Below are 16,866 nucleotides of genomic sequence, written 5' to 3' on the forward strand. Positions count from 1 at the left end.
TTTTTTCCCTCTCCTCTGCAGGCCTATCAGCGTCGGTTCCCCACTTGTCATCTCATTCCTATGTTTGTCGGTAGTGATATCATGAATGAGTTCCTCAGTGAAGATGGAGCAGTGCATGTGGTAGAAAGACGTTGTAAGCTAGATGTCGATGCGCCACGACTACTTAAAAAGGTCAGTTTAACATGTTATCTGTGCAAAAAGTGAACTCGCCACAAAAGGATTTAATGTTGGTCTTAGCTGCTCCATGATATGCCCTACCCATTATCCGTATACTGCTCTCTGAACTAATATACCTCTCACGGTTAGCACTTTATAGGCATACAGTGGCTTAATGGAGGCCAAAAGGACCTTGTCAGATGAATGCTTCTGGTGGGTACATTTGACTCTTTAAAAAGGGTATTCCCATCTCCAAGATCCTATCCCAATATGTCACAGGTGTACGAATATTAGCAATTACCTCCAATTAGAAATGTAGTATACAGTAGTTCCTGATTGGCTGCCACCTACCCCATGTGCAGGGCATTGCAGTAGCTTAGATATCCATGGCTAACGGCCACTCATAGTGACAGTTCATTGATCGTGGTTGTAACCATGGAGACCAAAGCTACTGCAATGCCCTGCACATGGGGTAGGTGACATAGCCAGTCAGGAACTATACATGTCACCTACCCCATGTGCAGGGCATTGCTGTAGCTTTGATATCCATGGTTACAACCACGTTCAATGAACTGTCACTATGTGAGTGGCCATTAGCCATGGATATCTAAGCTACTGCAATGCCCTGCACATGGTGTAAGTGGCCTATCTAACTATACTACATTTCTAATTGGAGGTATTTGCTAATACTATTGTTTTTACATATCAGGATTTGATCTTGGAGATGGGAATACCCCTTTAAGCGCTGGGATATTTTTGGCACGTATGTCGTGGTTATCGCTAAATAGTGTGAAAGTAACGTTATTCGTTTTCTGCCAAGCAAGGAGTATTCTTTCTTCATGCAGGTGAGAATGGTTGAATGGTAGGTAAATTTGATTGTGTGCTGCTTTTGGAGAGGTCTATTATTTGTATGCATTTTTTTGCGTCACATGAAAAGATAACACACTTTCTTGTTTTCTAGATTGCAGGAGTAGACTATGTGTACTTTATCCAGAAAAATTCCTTAAACAGACGAGACCGCACTCTGAACATTGAAGCTTACAACGAAACCTTTGCCAGCCGTATTGTAATCCACGAGTATTGCTGTTACACTGTAAGTACTGCCATGATAGCTGGACTTCAAGCTTGTCATCCGACCTGTGTTATACAGTAGTTCTACTTATAGTGGTTGTCCAGGTTTCAGTGAAAAGCCTGCATGCACTCCTGACTTGAATCGTAACAGCGAGAGCACACTGTGCTGAATGCCCCGACTGTTGCTGATGCGAGCGAGTGGTCACATGAGCACATGTATGCAAATTGCATACAAGCAGTCACATGCCTACTAGTCTCATCCTGCTCTCAATAGAAGGAAATTGAGAGAAGCCGAACACGTCTAGTCGGCACATGACCACATGTATGCAGTCATGTGACTGGTCACTTGTACAAGCAGTATCAGGAAGTTGTGACCGAGTTTGCGTTGTACACTGTCACAATTCAGAAATGTGCAATAACGTCGAGTGACTAGATATTTGCACGTCTAGTCTGAATGGGGCAAAGTATGCAAATTGCATACTTTCAGTCATATGACCACCCGCTCCTGGCACCTGAGAATGCTCTTGTGCGGCTGTGCGTGCAATATGAACATTTTTAAGTCTGCAGTCACATACAGTGACTGAAAACTTGTACCCTAAGGCTGAGGAAGCCCTTTGACCATGGATATACTTTAAAATGCTTTTCTGCAATATTTGAAGAATATGTGAAGAAAGCTATGTGCTGTACGTGACGCATCCTTCGTTTCCTGACCACCAGGTACACCCTGACAATGATGATTGGACCTGCTTTGAGCAGTCTGCTAGCCTGGATATCAAATCCTTCTTTGGGTTTGAGAGCACAGTAGAGAAGATTGCCATGAAACAGTACACCAGCAATATCAAAAAGGCAAGTGACTAGCAATCATTGTAGACCATGTGTTACAATTTAACACGGTGCATCTAAGAGGCTTTTTTTCCCACCTTCAGGGTAAAGAAATCATTGAGTATTACTTGAAGCAAATGGAGGAGGAGGGCATTACAGAGCTGCCTCGATGGACTCCAGCTCCCAAGCAGCTGCCAGAGTGTCCGACATCTACCTCAACTCATTCTGTGTCCCCTGCACAAAATATACCTACCCTGAGTTCTAGTGATGGGCATAGTAGCAGAGATGGTCCTCCTACATCATCCAGCCCTCCAGAGGTGCTCAGCAGTACTCCAGATGGTGCGTGTTTGAGAACTGAAATATTCACTTTCAGTTTTGTCCTCTGTGGCAGCCAGACCAAGGCAGTGTTAACTTCTGCTCCAGCAATCCTCCTTGGGTGCCTCTGCCACAAATATGGCCCCCACAACGTCATGACTTTGTGTCCGGCCTAGTCACTAGGCCTCATGCATTGCTGTAGTTCATAAGTCAAGTATCAATAGAGACGGACTTGTTGTAGAGGATTTTTCAACTCTTTACTTAATTTGGTTATATACAAAAAAAATTTTTTTTTTACTCGTTTGTTTCAGTGCATCAAAAATAAATGGGCATCAACATTACACTTTATAAACATATTCTACTTTTTTGTTTTGTTTTTATTTATTTGTTTTATTTTTTATTTACTTGCAATCCAAGCTGAATACATTGTTAAATAGATCTTCGACCTGATGAGGCTGATGCACTTACTTTTGTAGGTCTGTGTAAAAAACGAAACAAAAAAAACAACCTGTAAAATACTATGAAACCACAGTAGCCAATGACTAGCAGCCAGCTCAGCATTAGTGCCCTCTGTCAGGCAGGGGCACAGTGTCAGTTGCCATTCGCTATGAGCTGAGCTGTGGCTAAAGTCCACACCTAGGAGGAATAAAGTTAATTTCCTACCAGCATCGGGGCTGGAAGTGCGGGCGTTGGGCACACCTGCTGATTAACACCGTATTTGAGGGTTTGTAGATTTTCTTTGCTGGACAGGTTCCCTATAATGTCACAACACTTCATGTCTGGTTCTATGTAGATAAATTGGAAGCCGATTACATCAAGCGTTATCTGGGAGACCTCACGCCGTTACAGGAGAGCTGCCTCATCCGCCTGCGACAGTGGCTGCAAGAAACTCATAAAGGCAAAGTAGGTGCCTTCTTTTGAGATCATTTTTAGATGGAAGAATTATGATGGTATCCTCTTAATATTTTGTGGTATGACTGGTGCATAAACATTGGTTAATATCTATACTCTCTATGTAGATTCCCAAAGATGAGCACATTCTAAGGTTCCTACGAGCACGGGACTTCAACATTGATAAATCCAGAGAAATCTTGTGCCAATCACTCACCTGGAGAAAACAGCATCAAGTTGACTACCTACTTAGCACATGGAGCCCTCCACAGGTTCTTCACGACTATTATGCTGGAGGCTGGCACCACCATGACAAAGGTTTGTACCTTGCCAGGTAGTATTCCTGTTTTGAATTTGTAAGGGTATGTGCACACAATGCAGAATTAGTGCAGATCTGCAGCAGATTTTTCTGATGCAGAAACGCTGCAGATCTGCACTGTGATGTACAGTACAATGTAAATCAATGTGAAAAAAAAAAGCTGTGCACATGGTGCAGAAAAATCTGTGCAGAAACGCTGCAGATTTCAAAAGTGCATGTCACTTCTTTTGTGCGTTTCTGCACCCCTCCATTAATCGAAATCCGCAGTGGTAAAAACTGCACTAAAACTGCACAAAATCCGCATCAATTCTGCACAAAAAACGCACTTGCAGATTCTGCCAGGAGATGCAGATTTAGTGCAGAAAATTCTGCACCACATTTCCTACGTGTGCACATAGCCTAAGACATTACAAGTTAAAAGGGTTTTCACATTTTAAAAAAAAAGTAAATTTTGATCAATTAAATGGTCTACACATACCACATCTCCTGGGCAGGGAAAGCAAAAGATTATACAGACTGGACAGCAGGGGATCACAGCTGATTTCTTTCTGTGAGGTAAAACATTGCTTAAAGGGACTCTGTCACCAGAATTTGGAGGGAACAATCTTCAGCTATAGGGGCGGGGTTTTCTGGTGTTTGATTCACCCTTTCCTTACCCGCCGGCTGCATGCTGGCTGCAATATTGGATTGAAGTTCATTCTCTGTCCTCCATAGTCCAGATCACATATTACCACCAAGGGTGACCAAATAGCACATACAAGGAGCAAATAACGCCACACCATAGCCGGACAACATATCACCACCACATAGTGACTGCATACTACAATACTGATCATTACTAAAAAAAAACAAAACAATGCCAATATCACAATAAGTGCCATTATACACAGGAGATCTGTACTTAGTATGCAGTGTCTGGTTACAGGTAATAGTGAGGTACCAGTGACATTATACACACGAGCGCTGTATATACTGTACTGGTTATACTGTGATCAATGACATTATACACAGGAGCTCTGTATATAGTGTCAGTGTAAAGGTAATATAGTGATCACTGGTGACATTGAACACAGGACCTCTGTATATAGTATGCAGTGTATAGTGCCAGTGAACAGGTAATACACTGATTCACCAGTGACGTCTGATGATGAATTCCTTCATCTTTGCTTTTCATCTTCATCCAGCACAGACCGCCATCACTTCTTCCAGCCAGGGCTTGACTGCAGGATTTAACAGTTAGCTAGAGCACCACTTGCAAAAGACATTACTTATTTTTTTTCCCAACTTCTACACTACACCAGATGAAGGAACAAAAGGCGACCGTGTCGCTCTGCACAGTAACAGGACCGCCTCCCGCGTTTAAAACAGTATTGTCAAAAACTAAAACAAATACATCACTGCAGCAATAATATCCCTTAATTAGCCCTTGTGGTAATAATATCCCCCATCCTGGCCCCAGTGTGTCTCATGCCTGGCTCCAGCCATATGTTCTCCCATTCTGCCCCCATGTTATGTCTCCTGATCCTGCCCCATCTGTCTCCCATCCTGCTCCATGATCCTGCCCTCTGTGTCTACCGTCCTGCCCTCTGTGTCTTCCGTCCTGCCCTCTGTGTCTTCCGTCCTGCCCTCTGTGTCTTCCGTCCTGCCCTCTGTGTCTTCCATCCTGCCCTTTGTGTCTTCCATCCTGCCCCTGTGCCGCTTTCAATAAAAATAACACAAACCTTTCTCCTTACCTGGCTGCTCTCCTGCGGCGATGCTCCCTCCATGCAGTTCAAGCATGCACACGCCGGCGAATGACCATGACATCATACACTGGCGACATGCGTGCTGACGTCAGCTGCCATCCTCGGATTGGCTTGCGCCTTTTAACTATTGCTGTGCGGGCCCGCACGGCAATAGTTTAACTGAACCTGTCTCAGACGCAGGTTCTAATACTGCACCGGCAGAAGCCTGCTGCTGGGGCCCGATGAGCAGATTGGCTCATTGGGCTCCATACTCCCAGTCAGGGCAGTAATGCCCTGATGGCGGGCCCCTAAACACTCCAGGCCCCGTCACACCTGCAGCCGTGGAAGTTACGCCCCTGGTTTTATTAATTGCACAGGAGACATAAAGTTAGTTATCGGAATTGAGAACCAACTGCTTTCTTTCAAGAGTCCTCATTTCGCATGTCTATGGCCTATGTCTGGTTGTGCAGCTCAGACTCGCTTACAATTGTCCCTATAACATTTATCACTAACCAGAAAACGAATATCTGATCCCTTGGGCCCCAGGACTGTGCTCTAATATTCTATCACCCCTATAGACGTCGAGTGGAGTGAAAATGTGCATGCATGAGTTCCCCTCTCGATTCGAGCTTCTCTTTGTGGTTTTGAGAGCAATGAGACCCCCAGCTTATTTAATAGTTTTTGACATTTTCTGACCTATTTGGATAGGAACAAAAGCCTCACCAATTCCAAGAAAGTTATGGCTGTGGAACATCTTAACACCCTAAGTTCTAAAGTCATCCTTGACTCATTAATGTGTCTTATCCATTGCAGATGGTCGCCCATTGTACGTTCTAAGGCTTGGACAGATGGACACTAAGGGTTTGGTCAGAGCTCTGGGTGAAGAGTCACTACTCAGACACGTAAGTCTACAGTGATACTCTCTGACAATATCAGCACCTAAGCACACAAAACAAAAGGATATTCTCTGATTATACTGCCAATCATTAACCCATTGCTCCCACAATCATTGTGTGAAAAGTTTTGACACAACTGCAGAGTCACAATTTGGAGACTACTGCGTTGATGGCTGTGGAAGCATATATGGCTTGCAGGCAAAGGCTGCTTCCACACACCACTATTCTGATTAGTATTTGTAAGCTAAAACCAGAAGTGGAAACTACAGAGATGGCATAGTGGAAAGATTTCCCTTTCTTCCATATATTAGACACACTCTTAGTTTTGGCTAATAATTATGGATACAAAACACTGCTGTGTGAGAGTGGCCATAAACTGAGTAACGTCAGTACTCAACCTCTGTTCACACATGTTTTTAGTAGGAGCCATGAGATTTCCTTGCTTTTTAAGAATCCACACAATAAACAGATCCCTCATATCCATCATGGATCCTGATACTAGTGTGCCTAAAGCTTTATCAGTATTTGCTTGGTGGTTATTTTTTTACTATCTCTTTAAATCCAGGACACTATTTTTCTTTATTTTGAATTAGGTGCTATCAATAAATGAGGAAGGACTGAGGCGATGTGAGGAGAACACCAATATATTTGGGAGACCCATCAGGTACGGTTTTTTTGGGGTTATGGTTATGTTTGTGATGTACACCACTGGAAGATGTACTCAGACATTGGTATTTGGTGTCTGAGGGGTGCAGATAAACATTGCAAGTTCCAAATTAAAGAGAACCTGTCACCATGTTTTCCCTGTATCCACCACCTTTCATTCTTCTTGAACAGAACTCCTGCAGCCTCTTCATAAGAGCCCAGCTCCCCCACACACCTAAGGAAATGCCTTTTACAATTGGCATCAGAGGGGCCTCTCCAGTCTGTGCTCAGTGCCTTCTACATCCCCACAATCGTTGTCCTCCTGCCTTTACGGACATGGCTGACATCTATTTCATCCACAAGATCTGTTCAGCAGACTGTGGAGGACATCATCAGTACAATAAAGACCGGAAAGAGAGAGATGGTGGGGACAGAGGAGGAGTATGGTACAAGACGACCACTTGGCGCGGATTAGCTTATGGCACCGAACAGTTATAAAATAATTTTTTTAGGCATGCAAGGCAACTGTGTTCTTATGAAGGGATTACAGAAATCCGATTTTACTGATTGAGGTGGTTTTCCCAGTATAATGTTTGGGAATCCTTCTAAACCATCAGCTGCATGATAGTGTACAAATAATACAAGCAAGGCCACGTTCACACGTTCAGTATTTGGTCCGTATTTCACATCATAAGTATATATAAGCCAAAATCGGCATTGAAGCCATTAGGGGAAAGTGTAATAGAAACTAGTCACCACTTCTGTATTTATCACCCACTCCTGGTGTTGGCTTACAAATACTGATGGAAAATACTGATTGTGTGAATTAACAATTAGGAGGAGAGTAGCTGTCCTTCAGTTGGCATCATCGCAGGTCATTTTGGTGATGCTGACTTGGATGAGCGCTGCTAACGAGTCTCTTTTTTGACATTTTTAGTTGCTGTATACGCCCATACACTATTTCAGTAAGTAACCTCTTGGTGGGCTACATTGTGCTCTTATGGTATACAGTAAGTTATTCGCTTGTCTCCAATGTAACAAACATTATCACCTTTGGCTCCAAAGCACAACAATTTAGGAGACAAACCATGTTTCCTTTAGGCACCAAATATCTGAGAACTGAGCGACCACATTCTAGATATTATGGTCACATCTTCCAGCAGACTGAAGGCATTTATGTGCTAGAACTTTGTATGATGTCATTTTTACTGTAGCTCCTGGACATGTTTGGTGGATTTGGAGGGGCTAAATATGCGGCATTTATGGAGACCAGGTGTCAAAGCCTTACTGCGGATCATTGAAGTTGTGGAAGCCAATTATCCTGAGACCCTTGGACGACTGTTGATATTGCGGGCCCCTAGAGTGTTTCCTGTCCTGTGGACACTGGTAATATTTTCTAGATCGCATAATAATTTATTATTATATTGTCGTTTGTAATCTAACATTTTTATTTCTTTTTTTAGGTTAGTCCCTTCATAGATGAGAATACTAGAAAGAAATTCCTAATTTACGCTGGCAATGATTATCAAGGTCCTGGAGGGTTAATTGATTACATTGACAAAGAAGTAATTCCTGACTTTCTTGGTGGAGAATGTTTGGTAAGTAAGAAAAGGACTAGTGATGAGCGAGTATACTCGTTGCTTAGGTGGTCTCTGAGTATTTGTAACTGCTCGTAGATTTATTTTTTGTCTTAGCTGCATGATTTACAGCTGATAGACAGCTTGATTACATATGGGGATTCCCTGGCAACCCCCACATGTACTCAGGCTGTCTAGTAGCCGTAAATCATGCAGCTGTGTCAACAAAAACTATATCTCCGAGCAGTTACAAATACTCGGAGACCACCCGAGCAACAACTACACTCTCGCTCATCACTAAAAAGGGACCTTACACAGAATTGTGCATGTCAGAGCCTAGCCAAACTATGATGCTATTCTTAATATATATCGACCACTAACTTGCAGTGTGAAGTCTCGGAAGGTGGGATGGTTCCCAAAGCGTTATACAGGACTCCAGAAGAACTTGAAAGTGAGGATATCCGATTGTGGACAGAGACCATCTACCAATCAGCTAGTGTGTTTAAGGGTGCCCCACATGAGGTAAGACAGATAAGTTTATTACCTGGATCCAAACTGAATCTGTCACCAGGTTTTGCCACCTAATCTGAGAGCAATAGAATTGTAGAGACAGAAACCCTGATTTCAGCGATTTGTCACAGCTGCTCAATGTAGTTTTCATAGGTTATATCAAAACTACAGCAAGCTGGCCAGTAAGTTTGAATATATGCTGCATATTTCACCTTTTGCAATGTGCGGATAAGAGTCTTCATATATTCTCAGAAACAAATGTTTGCTTCTGTTACCTCAGGAGTTAAAAATGTTGCACTAAGTTTCAGGTTGCACTCTTCATGCTTTCATTTTCAGACCCCTTAATATGCTGTTTTCAATTTGTTGATTAAATTAAGGCTCGTGGGCTTGTCCCTTATAGTAAAACATGGTTGATGTAAGTTTTTTTTGCATTTAAGATGCTGCTGCCTTTTTTCTCATGTACTAGCACAGCTTCATTTCTGTACTGCCTTCCCTTTCTACAACCCATAATGGATTTCCTCTCCCATGTTCTGACAGACATTTATTCGGTGGCGTTAATGATTACCTACCCCTTTCCTCCCTACAGAATCAGCTATAAGTGCTCCCTTATGCCACTCCTTACTCACAACCTATGAGGTTCACTCCACATTCCCACATAGGCTTTTTAGAGTGCGCATTCATCATCTGTGGTCGATCTTCCACGATGACTTTGGGGTTTTGCTACCTTACACACTCTGATCTTCCATCTTGTTATCTCAAACACTGAAAGAAGAGAAAGCGGGCAAAGCAGAGAGCGGAAACACAGCCCACATCAGTTTGCTATTCGATCTGTTTCAGAAGCAGCGGGATAGCCAGCTATGTGAAGGTGTAACAGAGACTGTACTGCAGCAAAATATTGTGGAATTTTAAATACAGACTAAAAAGCCATTTTATTTTGCGTGTTGTGAGAAAATTAACAGAATAATTGTGCAGTAGAATGTAAAACTTTTTTATTTTTGTAGCGCATTTTATAATTTGTAGACTCCAACCAATGACATTCATGGGGAGAAACTTATCAATGAGTGGCTAGTCATAGGATGAGACTACATATTCTGAATACAGTGGACTCTTCACTGGCTTCATGTTTTAAAAAAATTAAGAACTGCTGAAAATATCCCATAAGTCACCAATTAACACGACCTGTCTGTATCTACTTAATGTTAACCTCAGACAGCACAGCAGCGTAGCCAGGCTGGCTGGGAGGTTCCCTTGACCCCTGTTTTGTACTTAAAGCTTCATAACATGACATGATGATCTTTTTGCCTTTCCTTCTTCAGATATTAATCCAGATAGTAGATGCCACTTCTGTCATCACCTGGGACTTTGATGTTTGTAAAGGGGATGTTATTTTTAACATTTACCACTCGAAGAGGGCACCACAGGTCCCCAAACGAGACACCCTTGGAGCTCATGGCATTACATCTCCTGTGTGCAACAATGTGCAGTTGATTGATAAGGCTTGGCAGCTAGGACGAGATTACAGCATGGTAGAGTCTCCACTGACCTGCAAGGAGGGAGAGAGCGTGCAGGTAAATTGATGAGGTCTTTAATCTTTTTCCATAATTTGCTACTGCCGCCCGTATTTAACACTTCACCTTTTTCCAGGGATCTCATGTGACCCGCTGGCCGGGTTTCTACATCATGCAATGGAAGTTTCATAGCATGCCAGCCTGTGCCACCAGCAGCCTCCCACGTGTGGATGATGTTCTTGCCTCCTTACAAGTGTCTTCACATAAGTGCAAAGTCATGTACTACACGGAGATCATTGGCTCTGAGGATTTCAGGTATGAACCATTAGTTTTACCCACATAATGTTTCAGGTTATAGAATATGAACTGTTTGGCATCTGACCACTGTAGCTCTCCTAATGTTTCTGGAGAACAGACTGGTTCTTAGGAGCAGCACTTGTACAGTTACAAAAAAATGGCAGATAAAGACAGGTGGCTACCTCACCAATACGCATCTTTTACTGTACTGGGCTTCAAGGGACTATCCACCTTAATTTTGAAGCTAGCCCTATTTAAAGGGTTTGTTTGTCTATATTTGTGGAATTGCAGTTCAACCCCTATAAAATATTAAACCTATCGGCTCCTCTCAAAGTTAAATGTCCCCAAAGTGATGGACTGCAGACTGATCCTGCAGTCATGGACCGAACCTCTACGTTTTGCCAAATTACTGAAAGTTAGTTGGTGTCTGACTTTCGCATCCAAAAATCCAAAAAAAAACCTCATGAATTCTAAAATACAAAAAAAAAATATTATACCCATAATTTTTCTGAAAATAGACTTAGTATGTTACTAAAAGTGGATCTGTGAGCATAATATGCTGCTTGATGCAGCCGATATGACAGAATATCATTGTATAATGCAAGTCCAGTGCATTCATAAGTGGTGCCTTTCCCTGCCACTCGCCTAATTCACAGGCTGCTGTGTACTCAGAGTGCTCTTATAAATACACTGGGCTCACAAACTGCGTTTCCATTGTATTCATTTCTCTGGAGCCAAATGGCACAGCATGTTTGTGCTGTAGGTGTACAGATCTGTAGCTATAATATGCTGCTTTGCAAAGGGGCAACATATTGTGCTGACAGATCTGATTTAGCACTCATGTGTGCCTTCATACAAATGGTAGGATATTGAAGTAGGTAAATGCATGAAGTCATTTAAAGGGATTGTTTGGATACTTAATATTGATAACTGTCCTCTGGATAGATCGGCATTATCACCCATACCAGTCGGCTGTTTATAATCTCTGTTAATATGAGCTGATCTGCACATTGCTGCTCCATTCGGTGTGTTGTCATGTAGCTTATAACAGCTGATCATTGGAGGGCACTGGTTACTGAACTCCACTAATCTGATATTGATGACTCATTTAATGACAGGTCATTAATATCCTGTGACTTGACAAACACTTTAATGCATTTTCAGTAAGATAACTAACTTATTTTTTTCCATTTTTTTTTCTTTTCTTCAGGGGCTCAATGACAAGTCTGGAATCGAGCCATAGTGGTTTCTCACAACTCAGTGCTGCCACCACGTCCTCTAGCCAGTCTCACTCAAGTTCCATGGTGTCCAGGTAGCTGGCTCTACAACCTCTATCTCCACCAATATTCCTGATAACGCAGATCCACCACCTTCCTTTCTCTGACAGACTCTACCCTTTCCCATACATGTTGCCGTTTGACTATATACCATTACTCCTTTTATTCACTTCCGTGGGTGGACAGTCCTGCCCTGTTCACTCTTGGAGGGCCATATGTTTGATAGTATATCACTTTGATAAATTCAATATCCGTATTTGGCGGACAGTCTGTTATAACTGCAGTATACCAGGTATAACATGGCAGAACAGTGAGTTACTGGGGTGTCTGTATAGTAAAAGTGCTCCTATGTTAATCTAAAAGCTCTATGAAGTCTTTCAGATATTTGTAACTTTAGTTCTAGGCCACCCTTTCCCTGTAGCATCTTAGGTTGTTGTGAACTGTGGCACCTTTATAACTCATTTAGTTTTCACTGAGGGTGGCCTAATAACCTGTTTGTGTTCTTTTTCCATGTGCATCACTTGCGTATTCCATTTTCCCCTCTCCACAGCCCCTCCTGTGTTTCCATCCATGGTCATTTGGGCTCATGCATTTCCATTTTTAAACGTTAATTTTCCACCTCCATTTTTCTCCCCCATAAGTAAGAACCTGTATAACTTTTATTTATTTTTTCTTTGTTCCCCCTTTTCCCTTACCCATTTTTTTTCTCCCTTTCCTTCCATTTTGGCTGTTACAGAGACCCCCTCCCTCTGTCTGACTCCGTCCTCCCCTCTCTCACTCATCCCCAAGACCTGAAGTCCAATCCGGATGGGCTCCTGCGCCTCTCCCCATCATTCTGGGGGCAGCACTTTTCTACTCTCTACACCCTCAGACCCCCAGTCTTCCTGCGTTGGCCACCTTCTTGGCGCCTCCCATTCATCCGGGAGGCCGTGGGAACTGCTGCCATCGAGATGGAGGGCTCCGACTCTACCTGAGGGGCGTGAATGACTATTTAGGGATTTGCAGAGTGCTGGCTTTCAACTCCATACCTGGTTTAATGCAAGGCTAAGACAGTCTTGAAGATATTTTCTCTTGCACTATTGCATTGTGGAGAAGTTGGCATGCACTGCTCACACAACTGCTTCACCATATCCTCTGATTCAGAGCTGTGATATTCTTTCGCAATAGACACACAATATCATTTCCACCGGCTGGAAAGTTTGGAGCAGCAAATGAAATTCTTCATGAAATTTCATCCTCACTGACTTATCTGAGAATGGCCATTTAGGCGTCTGTTGCCAAGAATCTGATGTTTGTCATGCGATTTGGTGGGGTTTGTAGAATAATCTTAAAACTTGCCACTATTGGTTCTTGCACAGTCTTTTCCGAGCACCTTCGCCAAAACTAGGGCTGACTTACTTTTACTAGCAGTGAAATGTTAAAATGTCTCTGATATTTCCATCTAGGTAAGATACTGAACATTGTTGCTCTTTGGAATAATAGAGAATGTATATGATGTATTGTAAGACATGAGTATAGACAGCCATTTTTTAGGCCTTGCAAGAACTAACAGATTATCATAGCACTCATCTTTTGGCTGATTGCATGGGATGAGATGGTGTTCTGGGGTTCTGCATTCTGCTTCAGCTGATTTACAGGTGGGCCGCTGGGGTACAACTATATCCTATTTAATAAGACCATCATTTCCTTCTATTTCCACAGTGCTGAACAACCTCCATTAAGCCTGGTTGGAGTCCTAGGAGTGTAGGCATAGGCACGTTTAACAATGGGCAAACCCTGTATCACATTAGTTAGGGCCATTATGACATTTTGTCTTTGAATTCCAGTCTTGATGTAACTGAATGATTGCCATTGCCACTGGAAAATGAACTGCCATGGAAGGAAACCTCCTTTAAAAATGAATGTTGCCAAACTCAGGATCTCCTGTTCTCGCATCTGGTCAATGTCTGGACGTTGGGGTCTTCAGACCTTTACCTACTTAGCATATGAAGTGGCCTATCACTACGAAATGTCATAAATTTGATCGTAGTAGTTCAATCCGGACAAGTTAGGATCATGGCATTGATTTAGCGCTGCATCCTGGCCACTTATCTATGAATGGACCTGCATTCATTTCAATGTGCAGTAAAAAAAAGTGAAGAGAACTGACTTGGCTCTGTTGTCCTTCCAGTCTTTGTCTCAGAGGTCATATTCTTAAGGTACCGTCACACTCAGCGACGCTGCAGCGATATAGACAACGAGCCGATCGCTGCAGCATCGCTTTTTAGGTTGCTGTAGAGATGTCAAACACAGCAACTCCAGAACGATGCAGGAGCGATCCGGTGACGTAACGGCGACTCACTTCTCGTTCTAGCTGGTTGTTAGCTCCATGTAAAACGTTGCTGGCGTCGTTGCTTTTGATGTCAAACATGACGATACACGCCGACCTGACGACGAAATAAAGTTCTGGACTTCTAGCTCCGACCAGCGATGGCACAGCGGGATCCAGATCGCTGCTGTGTGTCAAACACAATGAGATCGCTATCCAGGACGCTGCAACGTCACGGATCGTTGTCGTTCTCTTTGCAGAGTTGCTGAGTGTGACGGTACCTTTACTGTCCAATGTCCAACCACTGGTCATAAGGTAATCCTATTACTAGTTGTAAGGATGTAAAACCTTTTTGTACAATAGTATTACGGAGATGTAATCTCTGGACTGTCCTTTAGCTGTAGTTTGAGAAGGAGTACCTATCTTCAAAACATGGTCTAGGAATGTTTTGTAGTCCCCATGAAACACTTCTGGTGCATCTTTTTCTAGAATGTTGTGGGGCCAAAATTATTTATTTTTGCCAGAAGCCTCGGTATGGAATAGTGCAGCCAGCCCAGCCATGCTATTCTATACAGCAAAACAAAACACAAAAAACATCTTGACCTATACAGAGCAATGGAGGCCAAAATTACCATTGTTCAGTGAAAGGGGGTCTGCCAGGCCAAACTGACAATATAATTTAAGGACAAAGCCTTGTAGAGGTTATTGCCCCAATAAAAAATAGCATCTTTACTGTTTTAATCACTGTCTCCGTTCTGCAGAAACTGAACACCAAAGGGCAATTTTTTTTTTATAAAGGCTATATCCCTTAGTGCCCTTTTACACAGCTTGTTTTTTTTTATATACATACAGTGGCCCTGTTGGGGCTTGCGTCCGAATTCCTAGCAAAACAGGATGCCATGTGGCCCCATCGGCGCATATACCCAAATCCCGATTTGTGGGGTTGGGGCAAATCCCGGACGGGCCACTGAATGTATGAGAAAATGCTGTGTAGAGGGGCCCTTAGATTTTACTGTCAGTTTGGGTTGACTGACTTCCTTTCAGGACAAATAACCAAATGGTACAACACAAAGTTGTAAAACAAGAAATAAAATTATTTTTTTTTATGGGGAACGCAAGTATTTTACTATGACAAGTACTTCAGGAGAGTTGAATGGCAAGAAAACATTTATAAACACAAATTGCGTTTTAACTTTGTGGTACACTGACAATCTAGGGAGTTGCAATTGTGAGTAGTCACAGATAGTGTTATCCAAAGACGAAACCAAGGTATATATGAATTAGTGATATAATTTTTTTTCTTCCCCATTACCAGAGAAAGATCATCTCTGCATGTACTAATGTAATATTTATAACGTTGCAGTTAGAACTACTTCTTGATCCGACCCACCAATATCGTGCGCGTTCGTTCTTGCTACTATTGGAATTAGAATGACAGTAGTAGCGAACACTCCAGTCTCGAGCTGATGGTGCCAGGTTGCACAGTAGATGGCCTTCTTGGCAGTTGAGCGTCAATCCTGAACGGTTGGATGATAGAGAAGTTTCTCAAAGGACTAGTCTTGACCTGAGGCTGTAATTATATGTGCATGTGGTATATTGGATGGGTTAAGATAATGCACAAATCCATATTTTGTACCATGGATGATCACAGAACATAAGGTTCCACATATCCCCTGGAGTGAGTGTAATTCTGACTGGAAACCCTTCACCCGCCTTTCTTTCTCCCTTTGCATTGTGAGGCTGTCCCTAATATCCTGGAAATAAGGGCTTATTTCCCAGATGACAGGGCTGTGCCTTGTTCACTGGATACTGTGTAGACCCCCTACCCTTTTGCACCTTTTATCCATTCCACCAGGCATTAAATAGTTTGAAGACCTTTATATAGGCTAGGATTGTAACCTAGTATTTTAGGGCATGTTGGAAGTGCAGCAGACCTTCTTATAAGTCTTTATATCAAATGTGCTTTTCATCTTTGTTTTTCGGTAATGTTTTTTTTTTCTGTCCTTTCTCTTTTACATATCACTTGTAAATGTTCTTTTCTCTGAGAAGGGTGTGAATGTGTGTGTGTGTGTGTGTGTGTGTGTGTGACCTCCGTTCATTGTTATGACACAACATGACCTCAAGCTTTGTTCTAACAATTAATTTAACATACAGGTAGATTTTCAAAGCATTTTTTAATTGTTAACTATAATAAACATTGAAGCTGTATAATAACTGGCTGTTGTCTTGTTTGTTTTTCTCAGTAACATTTTACCCGTAAATACAGTGGCTTGCGAAAGTATTCACCCTCTTGGCTTTTTACCTATTTTGTTAATTACGTGTTTAAATATTTTTGTATTCCCATTTGTGTGTGATGCATCAGCACTAAATAGTCTTAAGTTGGTGAAGTGAGAAAAATATAGGCATAAATTACATTTATAGCATCAAATAACTAAAGAAATTGGCATGTGCATATGTATTCACACTTTTTGCTCTGAAGCCCTAAAAATTTCTGGTGCAAGCAATTACCTTCATAAGTCACATGCTTAGAGAAAGGTAGTCCACCTGTGT

General features: G+C 42.3%; 1 protein-coding gene across 1 annotated transcript in view; it reads left to right on the forward strand.

Annotated features, from left to right (window-relative positions):
• SEC14L1 (SEC14 like lipid binding 1) overlaps window positions 1-16,530 on the forward strand; it is a 58,232-nt gene extending 41,702 nt beyond the window's left edge. Inside the window, exons 4-18 of the mRNA XM_069752114.1 lie at window positions 22-171; window positions 1,118-1,249; window positions 1,945-2,073; window positions 2,154-2,388; window positions 3,158-3,267; window positions 3,384-3,573; window positions 6,112-6,200; window positions 6,788-6,858; window positions 8,054-8,225; window positions 8,303-8,437; window positions 8,804-8,938; window positions 10,243-10,494; window positions 10,571-10,749; window positions 11,942-12,043; window positions 12,745-16,530. Of these exons, the coding sequence (XP_069608215.1) occupies window positions 22-171; window positions 1,118-1,249; window positions 1,945-2,073; window positions 2,154-2,388; window positions 3,158-3,267; window positions 3,384-3,573; window positions 6,112-6,200; window positions 6,788-6,858; window positions 8,054-8,225; window positions 8,303-8,437; window positions 8,804-8,938; window positions 10,243-10,494; window positions 10,571-10,749; window positions 11,942-12,043; window positions 12,745-12,982 (2,319 nt within the window). The 3' untranslated portion in view covers window positions 12,983-16,530. The remainder of the gene's footprint in view (window positions 1-21; window positions 172-1,117; window positions 1,250-1,944; window positions 2,074-2,153; window positions 2,389-3,157; window positions 3,268-3,383; window positions 3,574-6,111; window positions 6,201-6,787; window positions 6,859-8,053; window positions 8,226-8,302; window positions 8,438-8,803; window positions 8,939-10,242; window positions 10,495-10,570; window positions 10,750-11,941; window positions 12,044-12,744) is intronic.
• Window positions 16,531-16,866: the final 336 nt, after the last annotated feature.

The sequence above is a fragment of the Ranitomeya imitator genome, chromosome 2 (assembly GCF_032444005.1).
Source record: "Ranitomeya imitator isolate aRanImi1 chromosome 2, aRanImi1.pri, whole genome shotgun sequence".
NCBI classification, from domain to species: domain Eukaryota; kingdom Metazoa; phylum Chordata; class Amphibia; order Anura; family Dendrobatidae; genus Ranitomeya; species Ranitomeya imitator.